Genomic DNA, 16479 nt, shown 5'->3' with positions numbered 1-16479 from the left:
CTAAGAGAATATGTAAGGCAAAATTAATTGAAAAATCTTTTTCACCATCTGAAATAAGGAATGATGAATGACTAAGTTTACTGAACTCAGATAAAAGACAATGCACGAATTATCACTGTCAAAGTTTCTAGTGCATGTATTTTAGAAGTTAAGGTGGGACTTCCCTGGCAGTCCAGTGGTGAAGACTCCGTGCTTCCAATATATGGGGGCATGGGTTCAATCCTTTGTTGGGAAACTAACAATAAAAGCTAAGGTGGTTGCAGCCACTGTGTGACTCCATACCCATATATAATTCAAATTCAGCACCTTCCAATTCAGTCTGAAAGTCAAACTTTAAACATACCTTTGCTGTGGTGTAGTCTACTACTTTCTTTGTGGTCAGATCACATTTGTTCCCTACCAACAACTTGTTGACATTTTCACTGGCATAACGATCTATTTCCTGCAGCCACTGTTTAACATTATTGAAGGACTCCTAAAAAGACAATTTAAAGAGTGATAATATAGTTCTGAACATAACTATTCTAATGAAGCAAGTGATAAACAGAAGTGTCTGCCCTAAGAAGAGCTAGTGAGACGATAATAGCTATTAAAAAAGAACTCTTAATGCTGGGAAAGATGTGAACTGACATTTCGATACATACTTATATGAATAAGAATACAGAATTTGAAAGCTTGAGGATGATAATGCCTTATTTGAGAAGGAAATACAGCTCAAACTATAGCTCAGGCAAATCCCATTGTTTTGGAATATGCTATTTATATGCACAACAAAACGTAGTTTTTGAAATGTGTCAAAATTCTGGCTTATGAATAAGGTAGCCTAACTGTTAACTACTAGAGATGTCCAATGTTATAAATGGGTCCAGTGTAAAGATACTTGTTTTCCACAGTCATATTTAAGGGAGGAAATTTTCCACTTTAAATATTACAAGGAAATGACTTGAGATTTATTAACTAGCAATGATTTCTTCATGTTTTATCAAATAGTACTCCTAATGGTGCTGAATCTAAAGTTTATAATTCTAGTTATCTCCTAATTAGCTCTGATTTCATATTTGACTGGAGATTGAACATTTACTACAAGAATTACACACTGTAATTTTCAAAGTTCATCTTTCAATCCTTGGCAGGCAAAAGGACCCTGAATTTTCTAACTTTCTGATCAAAAAAACAATTACTGCCTTTGAACCATTCTTACACTATTCTTCACATCCCCCTACCTTCTTTCAACAAGCTTATCTTTAGATTTTCACTGTCGTCTTAGAATGTTCCTCAAAGCTCATCCCTATTTCTGAATCACACACGCCACAGGCAGAGACCCTTAATCTTACTCCTGGCAAGTCCAACAGGTCTAATTACCGGGCAAATTTCTGTTAACACCTATCACCAAGGACACAATAGGAGCCAAACAATCCCAGTTCCCTACAAACCCTTGACAAAATGATTTAACTGATAATAAATATAATTTGGGTCCCTTGAAAGCAAATGTAAATCCAATTACTAAGTTTTCTGTTTACTAAAGGAAAATAGGAAATTTTGGTTGACCAGTTTATTCAAATGATGTAGGGGAGAAAATATAACACTGTACCTGTTCTTAAAAGATAACTGGTTTGACGTGTGTCTTTGTATCGTTCACTTCATTCGGGGTGGATAAAGTCTGCTACATAAATAATGCTCATTGCTTGTGTGCAGAGTAAGCAGAGTGACATTTACTCAGACACTAACTCGCTGCACTGTCAGTGTAGCGCAGTCTTCTCCGGAGCTTACCTGATCTGTCACATCATACACAACTATGATGCCATGGGCTCCTCTGTAGTAACTGGAGGTGATTGTTCGAAATCTTTCTTGGCCTGCTGTGTCCCACTATCAGAAAACAATCAAGAAATCCAAGCAATTCCATTAAAACAAGAGTTGGGGAAAAGGCAGCAAGGAGGGGGAACAGTTTAGTTTACGTAGTTGTGGATTACCAGGATTTGCTATGGGAACATTAGCTCTCTGTGTTCACACTACTAAATCACAAAGAAACTGCCAAATATCTGAAGGTTCAAAAAAGAAGGCAGTGTCTAATTTAGCTTGCAGTTAATGCTACCAATATTCTAATTATAAGCCGATCAGCAACTACGTCATACTTTTCATATATTCAATAGCCTTTAGCACTGTGCCAAGCTTACACTATGAATGCAAAGATGGGCTGACTTGATACTGGCAAATCTACTGTTCTAGTGCCCCTGTTAACACATTACAACTCTCATCAAACGTAACACAAAGTCTGTTGCTAGCACATTTTATCATCATGGCAAACACTGAAAGGACCGAATTCAGATAACTACCAGTCAAGACAGCACTTTAGCCATCTAAGGAACAATTATTTTAATCCTAGGGAAAACAATGTAAGGAAGATGATTCCAAATACTTTTATAAGATTCATTTTAAGAGCAATTTACCACACTTCAACCATTTAGGTTCCAACACTGGAAACAAATACACTGCCACATTAAAGTTTGCAGTTAAAACTATTGAAAAATATCAGGTAAACTCCTTTTAAAAACCATGATTTTAACAAGGGCAATGAGAATTTTGTTTCAATTGCTAGTAAATAATGACCTTTCTTTTTTTTAGAAGAATGTTGTTTTAGAAAAGCTACCTGCCCCACTAACGGGCTTCCCAGCTGGCACTAGTGGCAAAGAGATATAAGAGACGCAGGCTAGATCCCTCAGTCCTGTCCCCTGGAGGAGGAAATGTCAACCCACGCCAGTATTCTTGCCTGAGAATCCCATGGACAAAGAAGCCTGGCAGGCTCTAGTCCGTAGGGTCACACAGAGTCAGACAGATGGAAGCACCTTAGCACACCCCACACTAAAATAGTTGATTGATGGGGAAATAACCGAACAGTTACTTAATAGTTAACAATTAAAAAAACAAAAAACAGACTTGTAGCCTAATACAAGTGGAGATTATGATGAAACAGCCTTTCATGGGAAGAAGTAAAAGTTCTGGAATATATATGTGAACTTGACATTGATCCCCACTAGTGTCCTAAATGGCCAAAAAAAAAAAAAATTCAGGAGCACTGAGTGAAATCACTTCCTTTTTTAAGACCCAGCCAACAGAGCTGTTAAAAATAAGCTGCAATTTTGGGGAAATTTAAATACAGACTGAATATTAGATAACATTAAGGCATTAGTATCACTGCCGTATTAAAAATGGATAACCAGTAAGGACCTACTGTATAGCACATGGAACTCTGCTCAGTGCTATGTGGCAGCCTGAATGGGAGGGGAGTCTGGCAGAGAATGGGTACATATGTATGTATGGCTGACTCCTTTTGCTGTCCACTTGAAACTACCACAACACTGTTAATTGGCTATACTCCAAAACAGAAAGTTAAAAAAAGAATTTTTTAAAGGCATTAGTGTCAGTTTTGTTAGAGGTGGTAATGGTGGTTACATAGTAAAATAGATGCATAATTAGTATTTTTGTAGTGAAATATCATGTCAATAACCACTTTAACATACTCCAAGGGGGAAAAATAATAATGAAGTAATAAAGTAATGTTAACAATTGTTCCTCTAAAACAAGCAAAAGCTACTTTTTTCATCCAAAGTACTAGCCTATTAGAGTCAGAAAACCATCAGTAAGGAGCCTCAAGTCTTTCCGGATACCCTTGGAGAAGCAGGATCTCTGGAGTAAAGTCAATTTGACTTCAAAACATTAAATTTAGTTCCTGGTTATGACAGTTTCTTCATCCATAAATTCCAGATATCACTACTTTATAAAACTGCTAAGTTTAAATGAAAGAATATTTACAAAATGCCTAGCACAATAATGGCAACCCACTCCAGTACTCTTGCCTGGAAAATCCCATGGATGGAGGAGCCTGGTAGGACAGAGGAGCCTGGTAGGCTGCAGTCCAGGGGGTCACTAGGAGCCGGACATGACTCAGTGACTTCACTTTCACTTTTCACTTTCATGCATTGCAGAAGGAAATGGCAACCCACTCCAGTGTTCTTGCCTGGAGAATCCCAGGGACAGGGGAGCCTGGTGGGCTGCTGTCTCTGGGGTGGCACAGAGTCGGACAGGACTGAGGCGACTTAGCAGCAGCAGTAGCACAATACCTCATTATAGTAGCTACTCAATAAAATGTTAGTTCCCTTCTCTTCACCACCACTAACCCCTTTCACAAGGATAGGACAAGAACAGGAAGAAACTATTTCTGAATACACGTTAAAAAATTGTAGCTAAGCAACGGCATCCAAAGAGTGAAATTTCTGCTATCTTCTTGCCACTCTGAAAACTCTGACTCTACATCCTAACAGTACCTTCCCTCTGTAACTGACCACCCTTTATGTACATGACCCCTCATAATCACGAGGTAAACTGATTTTCCCTGCTGTGTCTCTCCCACTGTCTCTCTCCTATGGGGCTATGTTTCATCTCTCCCTGCAACCTTGAATGTATCTGAATGCCTGTGTAATGTGAGCATTTCCATAAAGCTTTGTGAATGAATCAAGTCACAGAAGGAGGCCTTTCATGGGACTAGACTCCATACATGCCCTGCAGTGCTGAATATTTTGTAATCACCAACTGTGATAAAGACCCTGATGGCACATTTGAGCAGGAAAAGCAGAAAAAATAATTAAAATATAGATAAGCCCAATCATTTTTTTTAAAGACCTGGAAAACATGAATGGGTAATTCAAGCCAGGCAAAGTGAAATGTAGCAGGGTTAAAAGTAAAATCTTGCATTTAGATTTTTAACGCCCTAGTCACAAAATATAAGACTTAAACAAAAAACAAAGCAAAACCGTAAGACCCCAACTAGTAGGTAAAATAGTTATTGAGATAGCAAATGTAGTAAACTCAGGCTTTCTTTCTGTCCTTGTGTGGGCCAATGATGAGAAAATGGCAAGAGTCCCTAAAGTCTGAGAGGAAAAAATAGAAATTCAGAGACCAAATCAATAGAGAATTTACCCCATGTAGTCCACACTGGCTAGATACTATCTTGTCTTTGATTTCAGGAATCATATTTTAGTACGTGGCACTTACACAGGAGTAACCCAAATTGTAAACGGCTCTGAAAACATGCTTCCAGGAAGGAATGACAGGTTGTGATAAGACCAATCTAAATGGCGGGCTGCCAACAGAAGTTAATTTTGATTAGGCAACTGCAGATGTAGGACTTCCCTGGTGGCTCAGGTGGTAAAGCGTCTGCCTACAATGCGGGAGACCTGGGTTCGATCCCTAGGTTGGAAAGATCTCCTGGAGAAGGAAATGGCACCCCACTCCAGTATTCTTGCCTGGAAAATCCCATGGACGGAGGAACCTGGTAGGCTACAGTCCATGCGGTCGCAAAGAGTCGGACACGACTGAGTGGCATTTACTTCACTAGGCAACTGCAAAGGGTTTTTACACAGATTAACATACATACATACACAGAACTATAGATTTGGTTCTCACAACTCCCTATTAGTAAGTCAACTATCATCACACTCATTTTAGAGGTAAGAAACTGAGTCTCAGGAAAAAGGCTGAAGTTAAGTTAAACCCATGACTCTCCAACTAATAAACAGCAGAAAGAACACAACCAACCCAAGTTTTCTGACTCCAATTCAGAACTCCTTCCAGTTCAGAGTGTTATCAATTCCATAAAAAAGAGAAGTCACTTGTTTTCTATGTTACCTCATACTAAGAGCCAATTCTAAAAGATAACCGAGATTCTTTTTTTTTTTTTAAAGACCAAAGGTATGTCCCTCCTGGTAGTCCCCAGACCTATATTAAGTTTCTACTACAACTGCCTATTTTTAATTCAGGGTTGGGGTTTTAAGGATGGGTAAGGGAGTGAGGATGGCACAGGAACACAATATACTGAAAACAGAGAGCTATGGGTCATATGGTTCTGCCAGTAATGGTAGGCAAGTCATTAAATCTCTTAGCATCCATTTTCTGAGCCGTAAAATATGTAAGAAAAGCTAAATTCCCTTCCAATAAAATTCTACATTTCTACAGAGTTGGAACATACTATCTAATAAATACTCAACTAAAACAAATATGAAGAACCTCTCCTAGGTATTTCCTGGATCCAGAGTATTCAGCACAATAAAAGACATGAAAACTGCTCAATATACTTCTTCTATAAGACGAAGTAAACAAACATCAACTTAGACCCCTTAGACCTGATAAAAGCGCAAGAAAAAGAACTGGGACCAGGTTTGACTTAAAACATGTATTTCTCAACTCTATGAACAGAAAACTCAATGAAGGAGGTAATCTTAAATCACTTTCAATCTAAACAATTCTTACTCTACCATTCTGTCACAGATGAATGATTCCTAAGATACTTTCATTTTAACATATTACAAATAACAAAGACATTCTAAATTTACCAAAATAATTTCCAAAAAATTTCTAGTCCAAAAATTACTTACTATTTGAAGTTTGATTGTTTTCCCATCTAATTCTATAGTTCTTATTTTGAAATCCACACCAATTGTGCTGATGTAGCTTTCTGTATATGTATCATCCTAAAGGGAAAAAAGTTAACAATTAAAATGAATGTTCAATAGAGTAAGAAAGAAATATGTTAACTTTTATCTAGAAAGCTGATAAAATTCGTAAGACATAACAGTCTGAGAACAGCCACTCCATCCTGTTCCTGCACTCAGTTCACATTCTGAAGACAAAGTGCTACTTAAAAATGGCTTTTTTCCAATAGCTATTCTTTAGTTTTCCAATCATATCTTGGCAAATTCTTTATATGTATCATACAGAGAAGGTTTTATATTTTGAATGATTACAAATGATTTTTCTAATTTGCTAATCAGCAGAATTCTTGTTCCTCCACCCCCACTGGTTATTCAGTTTATTCAACACAAACCTATGATCATGTCCCTCTCCCGAAATTCTTTCATAAGTCAATTTTATTTCCTAGATATCACTTTTAAAATTGACATATAATTCACTTACATAAAATTCACCCCTTCAAAATACATAATTCAGTGGTTTTTAGTATATTCAGAAAGCTGTGCAACCATCACAACTATTTTAATTCCAAAACATTTTCTTCACTCCAAAAGAAAACCCTATACCCAGCAGCAGTCAGATTTCTTCCTCTCCCCCTAGACTCTGGAAACTACTAATCTACTTTATGTTTCCACAGATTTGTCTGTTTTGGTCACCTCACATGAATGGAATCATATAATGTGACCTTCTGTGTTCGGCTTCTTTCACTCAGCATAAACTTTTCAAGGTTCAGCCTTTTTTGTTTTACACACACACACACACACACACACACACACTTTATTTTATTTTTGGCTGTGCTGGGTCTGGTTTTTCTCTGGTTGTGGTGAGTGGAGGCTATCCTCTAGTTGAAGTGCATGAGGGTATTCTCTTTGCAGAGGCTTCTCTTGTTGCGGAACACAGGCTCAGTACTTGTGGCGCACAGGCTTAGTTGCTCCACAGCATGTGGGATCTTCCTGGACCAGGGATCGAACCTGTCTCTCCTGCACTGGCAGATTCTTTACCACTGAGCCACCAGGGAAGCCCCCGCCATGTTACAGCATGAGTCAGTACCTCATTCCTTTTCATGGCTGAAAAACAGCACACTGTATGGATATCCTACATTTTGTTTATCAGTTCATGGACATCTGGGGGGTTTCTACATTTTAGCTATTTTATCAATAGTGCTGCTATGGACATCTGTGTACAAGTTTTTGTGTGAACAATGTTTAACCCAAGGCTAAACTTTTAAAATTACACCTGTTTTTTCCCTAAGTACCTATTACAATTATTTTACTCATAATGAAAACAAAATTCAGTTTTTTTTCTTTAAGTGAAAATATATGTAAATGGAGAGATCACACTTTCACCATGTAACCCCACTGTACAATTATCAGGCATAAAGCACCGCCCAGGAAGTATTCTGCTAACAAAAATGGATTTAGGCTCAATCAAGCCTAAATCTATTAAGAGTAGCACTGTTAAAAAGAACTTTCTTTGATGACAGAAAAGTTCTATAGACTGTGATTGTCAATACAGTAGCCAGTAGCTCCATGTGGCTAGTGAGAACAAGGAACTGAATTTTTTATTCCATTCAATTTTATTTAAATTTAAATAATCGCAAGGGCCTAGTAACTACCATAATGATATATAAAGCACTGCTCTGGGGCTTACTTCCAATTACAGAAACAGGAAATCAGGAGCGACAAGTTTAAAGACACCACAGAGAAGCAAACTGACAAACCTAAAATGCTGGACAATTTATAGGACAACTGCCCCAGTTTCTGCAAAAAGAAAGTGACATGAAAAATACATAAATAAAAAAGGAGGAGGTGGGAAGTGGGAAGTTGGAAAAACTCTAAAAGACTAAGCAGCAAAACAACGAAATGAAAGTATGAACCATGGGTTTTTAAAAAAATTGAAGTCTGGTTGCTTTACAATGTTGTTAATTTCTGCTATAGAGCAAAGTGATTCAGTTATACATATATAGACATTTTTTCATATTCTTTTCCATTATGGTTTATCACAGGAAACTCAATAGTTCCCTGTGCTATACAGTAGGACCTTATTTTTCCATTCTATATATAAAAGTTTGCATTTGCTAACCCCAAACTCCCACTCCCATCTCTCTCCATCCTCCCCTCCCCACCGCTGGCAACCACAAGTCTGTTCCCTACATCAATAAGTCTGTGTGAACCATGTTTTGAATTGTGATTCAAACTAACACCACACTTCTTAAGATAACCAAGAACATTTATTTTGTAAGTCAACAAATGTTTTTTATATGATAGTGTATGAGTGTCACTCAGTCATGTCTGACTCTGCAATGCCAAGGACTGTAGCCTGCCAGACTCCTCTGTCCACGGGATTCTCCAGGCAAGAATACTGGAGTGGGTTGCCATTTCCTTCTTCAGGGGATCTTCCCAACCTAGGGATCGAACTCAGATCCCCTGCACTGCAGGCAGATTCTTTACCATGTGAGATCAGGGAAACCCTGTATTAAATAACAGTATGCAAGGGGAAATGACACATTTGGGATTTTTATTTGTAGCACTCCAACAAAAGGAGAAAAAGGACAACATGAAACGAGTGTGGGCAAGTCTTGATAATGCTGAATCAGATGTGTACATGACACTGAGACAAAGATGGCTAAAGACAACTGTAAAGTGTGATCAGAGTTCCAAGTGGCGAGAGACAGCTATGTTGACTTATCCTCCACATATATTCACATTTCGGTATAAACAATCACTGGGTAAAAGGATATTTTTGAAGCATTGAATGCAATTTGACAAAATACTCATCATTATTAGATATTCATTTTTTAAATTTAAATTGTCAAGTAAGTTATCACGTACTATAGAAAATGGATAGAGAACATTCAGCACTAGAACATGGCAGGTGCTTTGTTAGAAAAACTTATAAATGCTATTATTAACAGAATTCTTATATACCCCTAAATAACCCTTACTTGCGTGCCTCTGAGCCACTGAACCTGCCATTTCAACTGTCCAAATTTTCAGTATCTCTTTCTCCCCACTCCCAAGCTTTATCCCCCTGGCTCCCTAGCCCGTGGGCAAGTTGCCAATTTTTATCCGTTTTTCAAATTTGAGTTCAGGCAACAGTGATTGTCCAAACATTCCCCAATTCCTTGGCCAGTAGTTAAAGAGATTCTTCCCTCTGTGCTCTCAAAGCTTATTATACATTTCTTAATCATACTTTTTACAGCTTGAATCTATTTTAGGGATCTGAGAATCAGTATTTTAAAAATGCTTCCTGGCTGATTCTGTGTAGGTAATACTGAAAACCTGTGACTTAGGTCTGTAGGAACTTGGAAAGGATTTTCTTTGAAGCGCAAATACCTCAGGCTACAGCCATTTCCCTCAAGAAATGCTAGCTTCTTTCCACCTACCCAGATCACTGATTTAATACTAAGAATTAATTTTTTTAATACTTGTCACTTTAATAAATACTAAGTATTATCTAATTTTGACAGTAAGGAATCAGCCTGTAATGCAGGAGACCTGGGCTCGATCCCTGGTCAGATTCTCTGGAGAAGGGAATGGCAACCCGCTCCAGTATTCTGGACTGGAGAATTCCATGGACAGAGGAGCCAGGTGGGCTACAGTCCATGGGGTCACAAAGAGTTGGACACAGCTGAGCAGCTAAACAAAAAAAAAAATTTTAAGCCCTTTAATTACAAATAAAACTGAACATTTTTTCATATTTACTGGCAATTTGTATTTCTCCTTTTGTAAACTGCTGACTCATGCATTCATTCTTATTTCCATTCGGACAAATACCCTTTCCTCATTAGTGTACAAATGTGCTTTATATACTGAGCCTATCACCTCTTCCTCCAAATACTTTTTGCTAGGACCTTTTGTTTTCTAACATTATGTGTCAACATTAATTTTAATGAAATCAAATTTAACAGTCTGTTCTTTCCTGATTTTTTTCCTGTTAGAAAATACTTTTACATATGATTAAAGAGCCACCTAGGTTTTATTCTGGTACTTACATGGTCTTATTTTCAAATTATTTTATATATAATGAATATACATGAGACTTATTAATATCTCATCAGAAAAGTAATATTAAGTATTGAGATGCTGTCAAGCTTGCAGTGGTGGATTTTAAATTTTTTTAAATTCTAATTTTCCCTTGAAAAGCTTGAAGTTATTATAGGCAACAAATGGTATCAGGTATTTTCCTTGAAGTGACAAGTCTGTTCATCTGATAAAATGTATACCCAATACTCAGTTCTAGATAAATGTAGCCTGTTAGTTGTTCTTTCAAGTTAAAAAAAAAAAGTTCAATGAAAAAAGCAGCTAGTTTAGCTCATAATGGAAACAACTATACAAACGCTTTTCTCTCCCTTAAGACAACCAACACATTCCAGTCTTCAGTAAAACTGTTTTATGTGTACTCATTTTTTCACACAGAATATTTAAAAACACTCAACAAGGATCAAAATCTTTAAAAATTAGTAAGTGTCCATCAACAGATGAATGGCTAAAGGAGATGTATACATACATATATACATACCATGGAATACTAGTCAGGCATGAAAAATAAAAATTCGACATTTGCGACAACATGGATGGACTTGAGAGGGTATTACGCTACCTAAGTCAGAGTGAGAAAGACAGATACTGTATGGTGTCACTTACACGTGGATTCTAGAAAAAACACACACAAGCTAATGACTATAACAAAAAAAGAAACAGACTCACAGATTTGAGAACAAATTAGTGGTTTTTGGCAGGGAGAGGGGAAGGAGGAGAAGCAAAATAGGGGTAAGGGATTAAGAGGTACAAACTACTATGTATAATACAGAAAGTTACCAGGGCATGTTGTACAACACAGGGAATATAGCCAACATCCTATAACAATAAGTGGAATATAACCTTTAAAAATTGTGAATCACTATATTGTACATCTAACAGCTATATAACACAGAACATCAACACAGAACATCAACTACACCTCAATTGTTAAAAGTATGAAAAAAATTAATCATTTTTTCCTGTTTCATCAAAGACACACTTAAGTGATAATGGTATTTTTTTCCTCCCCTATGAGCAAATAGAGGTAAACACCATGACTATGAGCATAATCTGGGGCTTAGCATTACTTCAGTCCAGTTCAGTCGCTCAGTCGTGTCCAACTCTTTGCGATCAACATAGGACTAATAAGGCACTTGCTTTTGCACCATCAGGGCAAAGATCAACAGAGTGAAAAAAGGCAAATGTCTTTTGTCTTAGTACAATTACTAGGTAATTATTTATTCAGTAAATACTAATGATTTCATGTTATTAGGAAGTAGTTTTTGATCTCATGGACTCCAGGAGGGTCTTGATAATCCCCAATGGTTCACATCTTAAGAAGCAATGATCAAGATAGTGAGAAGGAAAACATGTTAAATTTGAAGGCAGTTCATAAACACTATGAACAAGTCCGTGCATTTTATTAAGTTGAAAGTTATTATTAAGTTATTTATCAGCCTAAATTTAAATGACGACGACGCCACTGTCAAAAAAATAAATAGTCTGTACCAGGCCCTGCTTTTTCTTTTTATTCTACTAAAGTTTTACTTGAAGATTTGTCTTCCATCAAGTCATTTTCAACACAAACCTACCATTTTTTCCCTTACTCATTATTTATGTTGGAATGAAACATTGTTTGACCTCCAAGGAGAGTATCAGACACTTTGACTTTATATCCACAGTTTTCCTGAATTTCTTTTAGGAACAACAGTATTTCCTCTATTTAAAGAGTCTAGATATCACTGGGAATGTGTATTTGGAGGCGTCACATATAAAATTCTGGAAGAATATCCTGAATAAAACAGTTTTATCTTTTGTCTACCCAGAAAATATACACAGCATTAATTCCTTTAAAATCATTTTTGATTTCAACTTACTGCAAACCTAAGAAGAAGGCAAGACTTTCCAACCCCAGAGTCGCCAATCAGAAGTAACTTGAATAAATAATCACTGCAAAGAGAAAAAGAAAATCACATTAATAAAAAGCATACTGTATTATAAGTTCTACAACAACAAAAATATAGCCAAGACTAATAGCTCACTGAGGAAGACTACAGCTTGTGAAAAGCCCATGGACGCCCTATAGAAGCCCAAACTCCAAGAAACAGCAGTTTGGGGCCCTTTTGATGAATCACTGAACATAACAGGATTATGTATAAATAAGATAGACAATGTCACCCTTATCTCTAACATCACTGAACTTCCACGTCCAAGCAACGAATGAAAGGAAACATAAGTGATATGCATTCTTGGAAGAGTCCAACAGACTTTCGCTAGAAAAATCCCACTCTTCTGCAATATTAGAATACAGGGAGTTAAGTTTCATTTGTTTTTGCCAGTGAAACAAACAAATCTCTCCTTCAACTTCAAATCTCAAATCCTTATTTCATAGCAATCCTCCAACAAAGGGCTTTTATGAATGATCCTTCCCTAGCATCCACCTGGAGTTCTCTTTTATTTTAAACTAGAGATATAATAAAAACAAGGAGGCTGTTCGTGTAAATGCACAACTTTGCCAACATTCTAAGCTTGTATTAAAGCATACTTCAGAAAACACTGGGAAAAAAAAAAAAAAAAACACTGAAAGCTAGGCTATGTTTATGCACATTTACCATCACTGAGACTATCTCAAAAATTATCTCCAGAGAGCCTTTCATAAATCTCAAGACAACAGTCATCCCATGGTCAAAGGAACCACTCATAGATTCTACTCTTCCCAACTCTGCCCAGTTCTGTAAGTTCTTTTAAAGCAATTTCAAAATGACAGAAAATCCAGAATTTACAGATTTTTTTCAGAAGACATACAGGATTCTTAAATTTCTCCCCTGTGACTTACTTTTTATAAAATGCTATCCACTTAAAATGAAACCCAAATATCACTTGCAAATGAAATGTAGATTACAAGTGTATTTACATGTAAGCAATATGTTTGGGCATGATTATCTCTGGGATTATTAATCAACTGTTTACCGAGACTTATAACACCAGGGGGGCTTTCCTAGTAAAGAATCTGCCTGCAATGCAGGAGACCTCAGTTCAATCCCTGGGTTTAGATCCCCTGGAGATGGGAATAGCAACCCACTCCAGTCTTCTTGCCTGGAGAATTCCACTGACAGAGGGACCTGGTAGGCTACAGTCCGTGGGATCGAAACAGTGGGACATGACTGAGAGACTAACACTTCCACTTTCACCGAGGTTTATACAGTGATAAGTATTAAAACTTTCAGATTTCTGGGACTTCTCAGGTGATCCAGTATTTAAGAATCCACCTTGCAATGGGGGGACATGGGTTCGATTCCTGGTTGGGGAACTCAGATCCCACATGCTGCAGAGCAACGAAGCCAGAGTGCCGCAACTACCAAAGTGCACATACCGTAACTAGAGACTGTGAGCCACAAGGAACGGTCCCGCAGGCCGCTACCTAAGACCCAATGCAGCCAACTAAATTTAAAAAATATTTAAAAACAAACAAAAAACACATACCTTTCTAGTTTACCAAGTTACTGTAGTACACTTATTGTCCCTAATTATACCAAAAAAGGAAAAAAAAATTTTTAAATCCTGCCCTAGTAAATGGCAAAATAAAGGTCACAAAAGGTAATAAGCTTTTAAAATAAGTGATTAAGAAGGGCTGATTGAAGCACAGGATGAACTTAGTAACACCCTTTCCCATTTGAGAGCCTAAAGAATAAAAGGGGATAGTAGGGATAGGTATTATAAAAATTTACCCTTAATAAATTATTAATACCTAATACCAAACAACTTCTATTAGTCAGTACATTTGCTGACTGGCTTCAGTACTATTGATACCCTTCTCTTTAATTAGACCAAATGAATTCTTAAGAATGATGAACACTGAACACTAGCAATGAGTATCTTACAAGTTTACATTTCAGTTAGCAAGAAAAATCACAGCACCAACACAACTACAGTTACTTTGTTTTTAACAGAAATTATGACACAGCAAATGCCCTGAATTTACCAACTTTCCTGAGCACAGTGCCAGGTATCTAGTAAACACTCAATAAACATGCCCTGAATCAGTGGTACTGGTAAAGGACAGCAATGGGCTACAGATGTCACCTCTGACGTCACTAATTACCATAAAGATCAATTTTTCTCTTCCAGAATAACCATGAGGCTGGAGAAAAACATAAATGCTTCCTAACTATGTTACAAGTTACATTATGGTTTCAAAGAAAGTAGTAGTCAATTTTTTAAAACTACCTTTTTCAATTATCACATTCTTTTTAAATTTCACAAACAGCATTATTCTGAAACATCATTTATGTGTTTCTGATAATTTAAAGGCCAGAGCCATTATAAATAATATAAAGAACTGAGCACTGTGCTCCGCAATGAGTCTTGCTAAAGAAGCCTATTTTTTTCTCTCCCAAACCATCAGTTTCACTAACGTGACAAGACACATGGAAAAGAATGGCAAACAAAATCAACCAACAAATTTCTTGCCTTATCCAATTTACACACCAAGAGACTATGATCAACAGCACGTTACCTGCATTGGAACGTTTTAAATTACCTACTCCTGTAGTAGCTTATTTCTAAACTATTAATATACACGAAGTATGATAACTCAGACTTGAGATCACTTAAAGATATTTCTGTAACTATAATTTACAAAACAGAACAAGTAATAATGTTGATAGGAAATATGTGAATCTAAAGTTAGAAAGCTCAAGATCAGTTCTGGTACAGAGCCAAGGATAATTTAGCAAAATATATCTTTCTTTTATTCTCAAGAATTTGAATTTTCAGTCTGCAATACCATTTTGACTTATGTGAAAAACTGAATTCTATCAGTTGAGAAATTTTTGTAAAAGTAATCTTTACAGATTACAGTACAACTATAATCGACACTCTCCTAAACTAGATTGTTTTCAATCAAAACTTCCTCTAGTCTTCTTCATGTCTAATTTACAATGACAATGATACTTTATACCTTCTCCCCATAGTAATCTGGAGTTTTGTTTTTCCTCACTCTGATGTTTAAGGTATCTGTCTGTGTGGTGGTAAACTGACTTACTCATCCAAAATATAATATTGTGCCTTTAACAAAGCACTGTATCAAGAGTTCAGAGAACATTTTAATTTTGTGTTTTTAATCAGGTCTCTCTCATTGTGAGTAACAGCTAAGGAATAGTCATTCTCGAGTAACATTTTGGGCAAAATGCCAGAGAAAAAAGTCTACAGGAACATGGCATGTTAAAAGGACAGATAGCAAACCTCAAAGGCCAAGGCAACAATTTGAGCCACAGAGTAAACAATCATGTACTGGATTATAACCCCCAAAATAAAACAAATATCCATGAGTCCATAAGGGTACAAGTATTAACTAAAGAGGAGAGAAGGGACAACTCTTCCTTACATGAGGATTCCAAATAATACATGTAGAAGGAACAACAGAAGTAGAAAATCACTAGTAGATTCACTGCTGCAGACAAGATCCACTGCTGAATGCTAAAATTAGTGGGTGAAACTTCAAGGAGAGTTAAGGTATCTGCATGACCTCAAAACACGCCCCCCACCTCAAATGTTTATTACTGCAGTGGTTTTAACACAGGCCCACAAATCCGATGCATGCTCCTCCCTCCAGGAGATGGGGCCTCTTTAGCTCCCTTCCCCTGAGGGTGCATTGGTTCTTAATGACTGGGGGGGGGGGTGTGTGTGTGGGTGTGTGTGATGTCTGACTCTTTGCGACCCCATGGACTATGTGTGTCTGTGTGTGTGTCTCTGTATGTGTGTCTGTGTGTGATGTCCGACTCTTTGCAACCCCACAGACTATGTGTGTCTGTGTGTGTGTGTGTGTCTCTGTGTGCGTGTCTGTGTGTGATGTCCGACTCTTTGCGACTCCACGGACTTTGGCCCACCAGGCTTCTCTGTCCATGGAATTCGCCAGGCAAGAATACTGGAGTGG

At 37.2% G+C, this 16479-nt stretch overlaps 1 protein-coding gene across 1 annotated transcript in view; it reads right to left on the bottom strand.

Moving 5' to 3' along the window:
- Positions 1-16479, bottom strand: part of RAB1A (RAB1A, member RAS oncogene family) — a 30048-nt gene that overhangs the window by 1810 nt on the left and 11759 nt on the right. Inside the window, exons 2-5 of the mRNA XM_069583019.1 lie at positions 12422-12494; positions 6429-6524; positions 1771-1866; positions 344-475 (exon numbers count right to left, since the gene is read on the bottom strand). Of these exons, the coding sequence (XP_069439120.1) occupies positions 344-475; positions 1771-1866; positions 6429-6524; positions 12422-12494 (397 nt within the window). The remainder of the gene's footprint in view (positions 1-343; positions 476-1770; positions 1867-6428; positions 6525-12421; positions 12495-16479) is intronic.

The sequence above is a fragment of the Ovis canadensis genome, chromosome 3 (assembly GCF_042477335.2).
Source record: "Ovis canadensis isolate MfBH-ARS-UI-01 breed Bighorn chromosome 3, ARS-UI_OviCan_v2, whole genome shotgun sequence".
In the NCBI taxonomy this organism is placed as follows: domain Eukaryota; kingdom Metazoa; phylum Chordata; class Mammalia; order Artiodactyla; family Bovidae; genus Ovis; species Ovis canadensis.
This window is presented reverse-complemented; position numbering and strand designations above follow the sequence as displayed.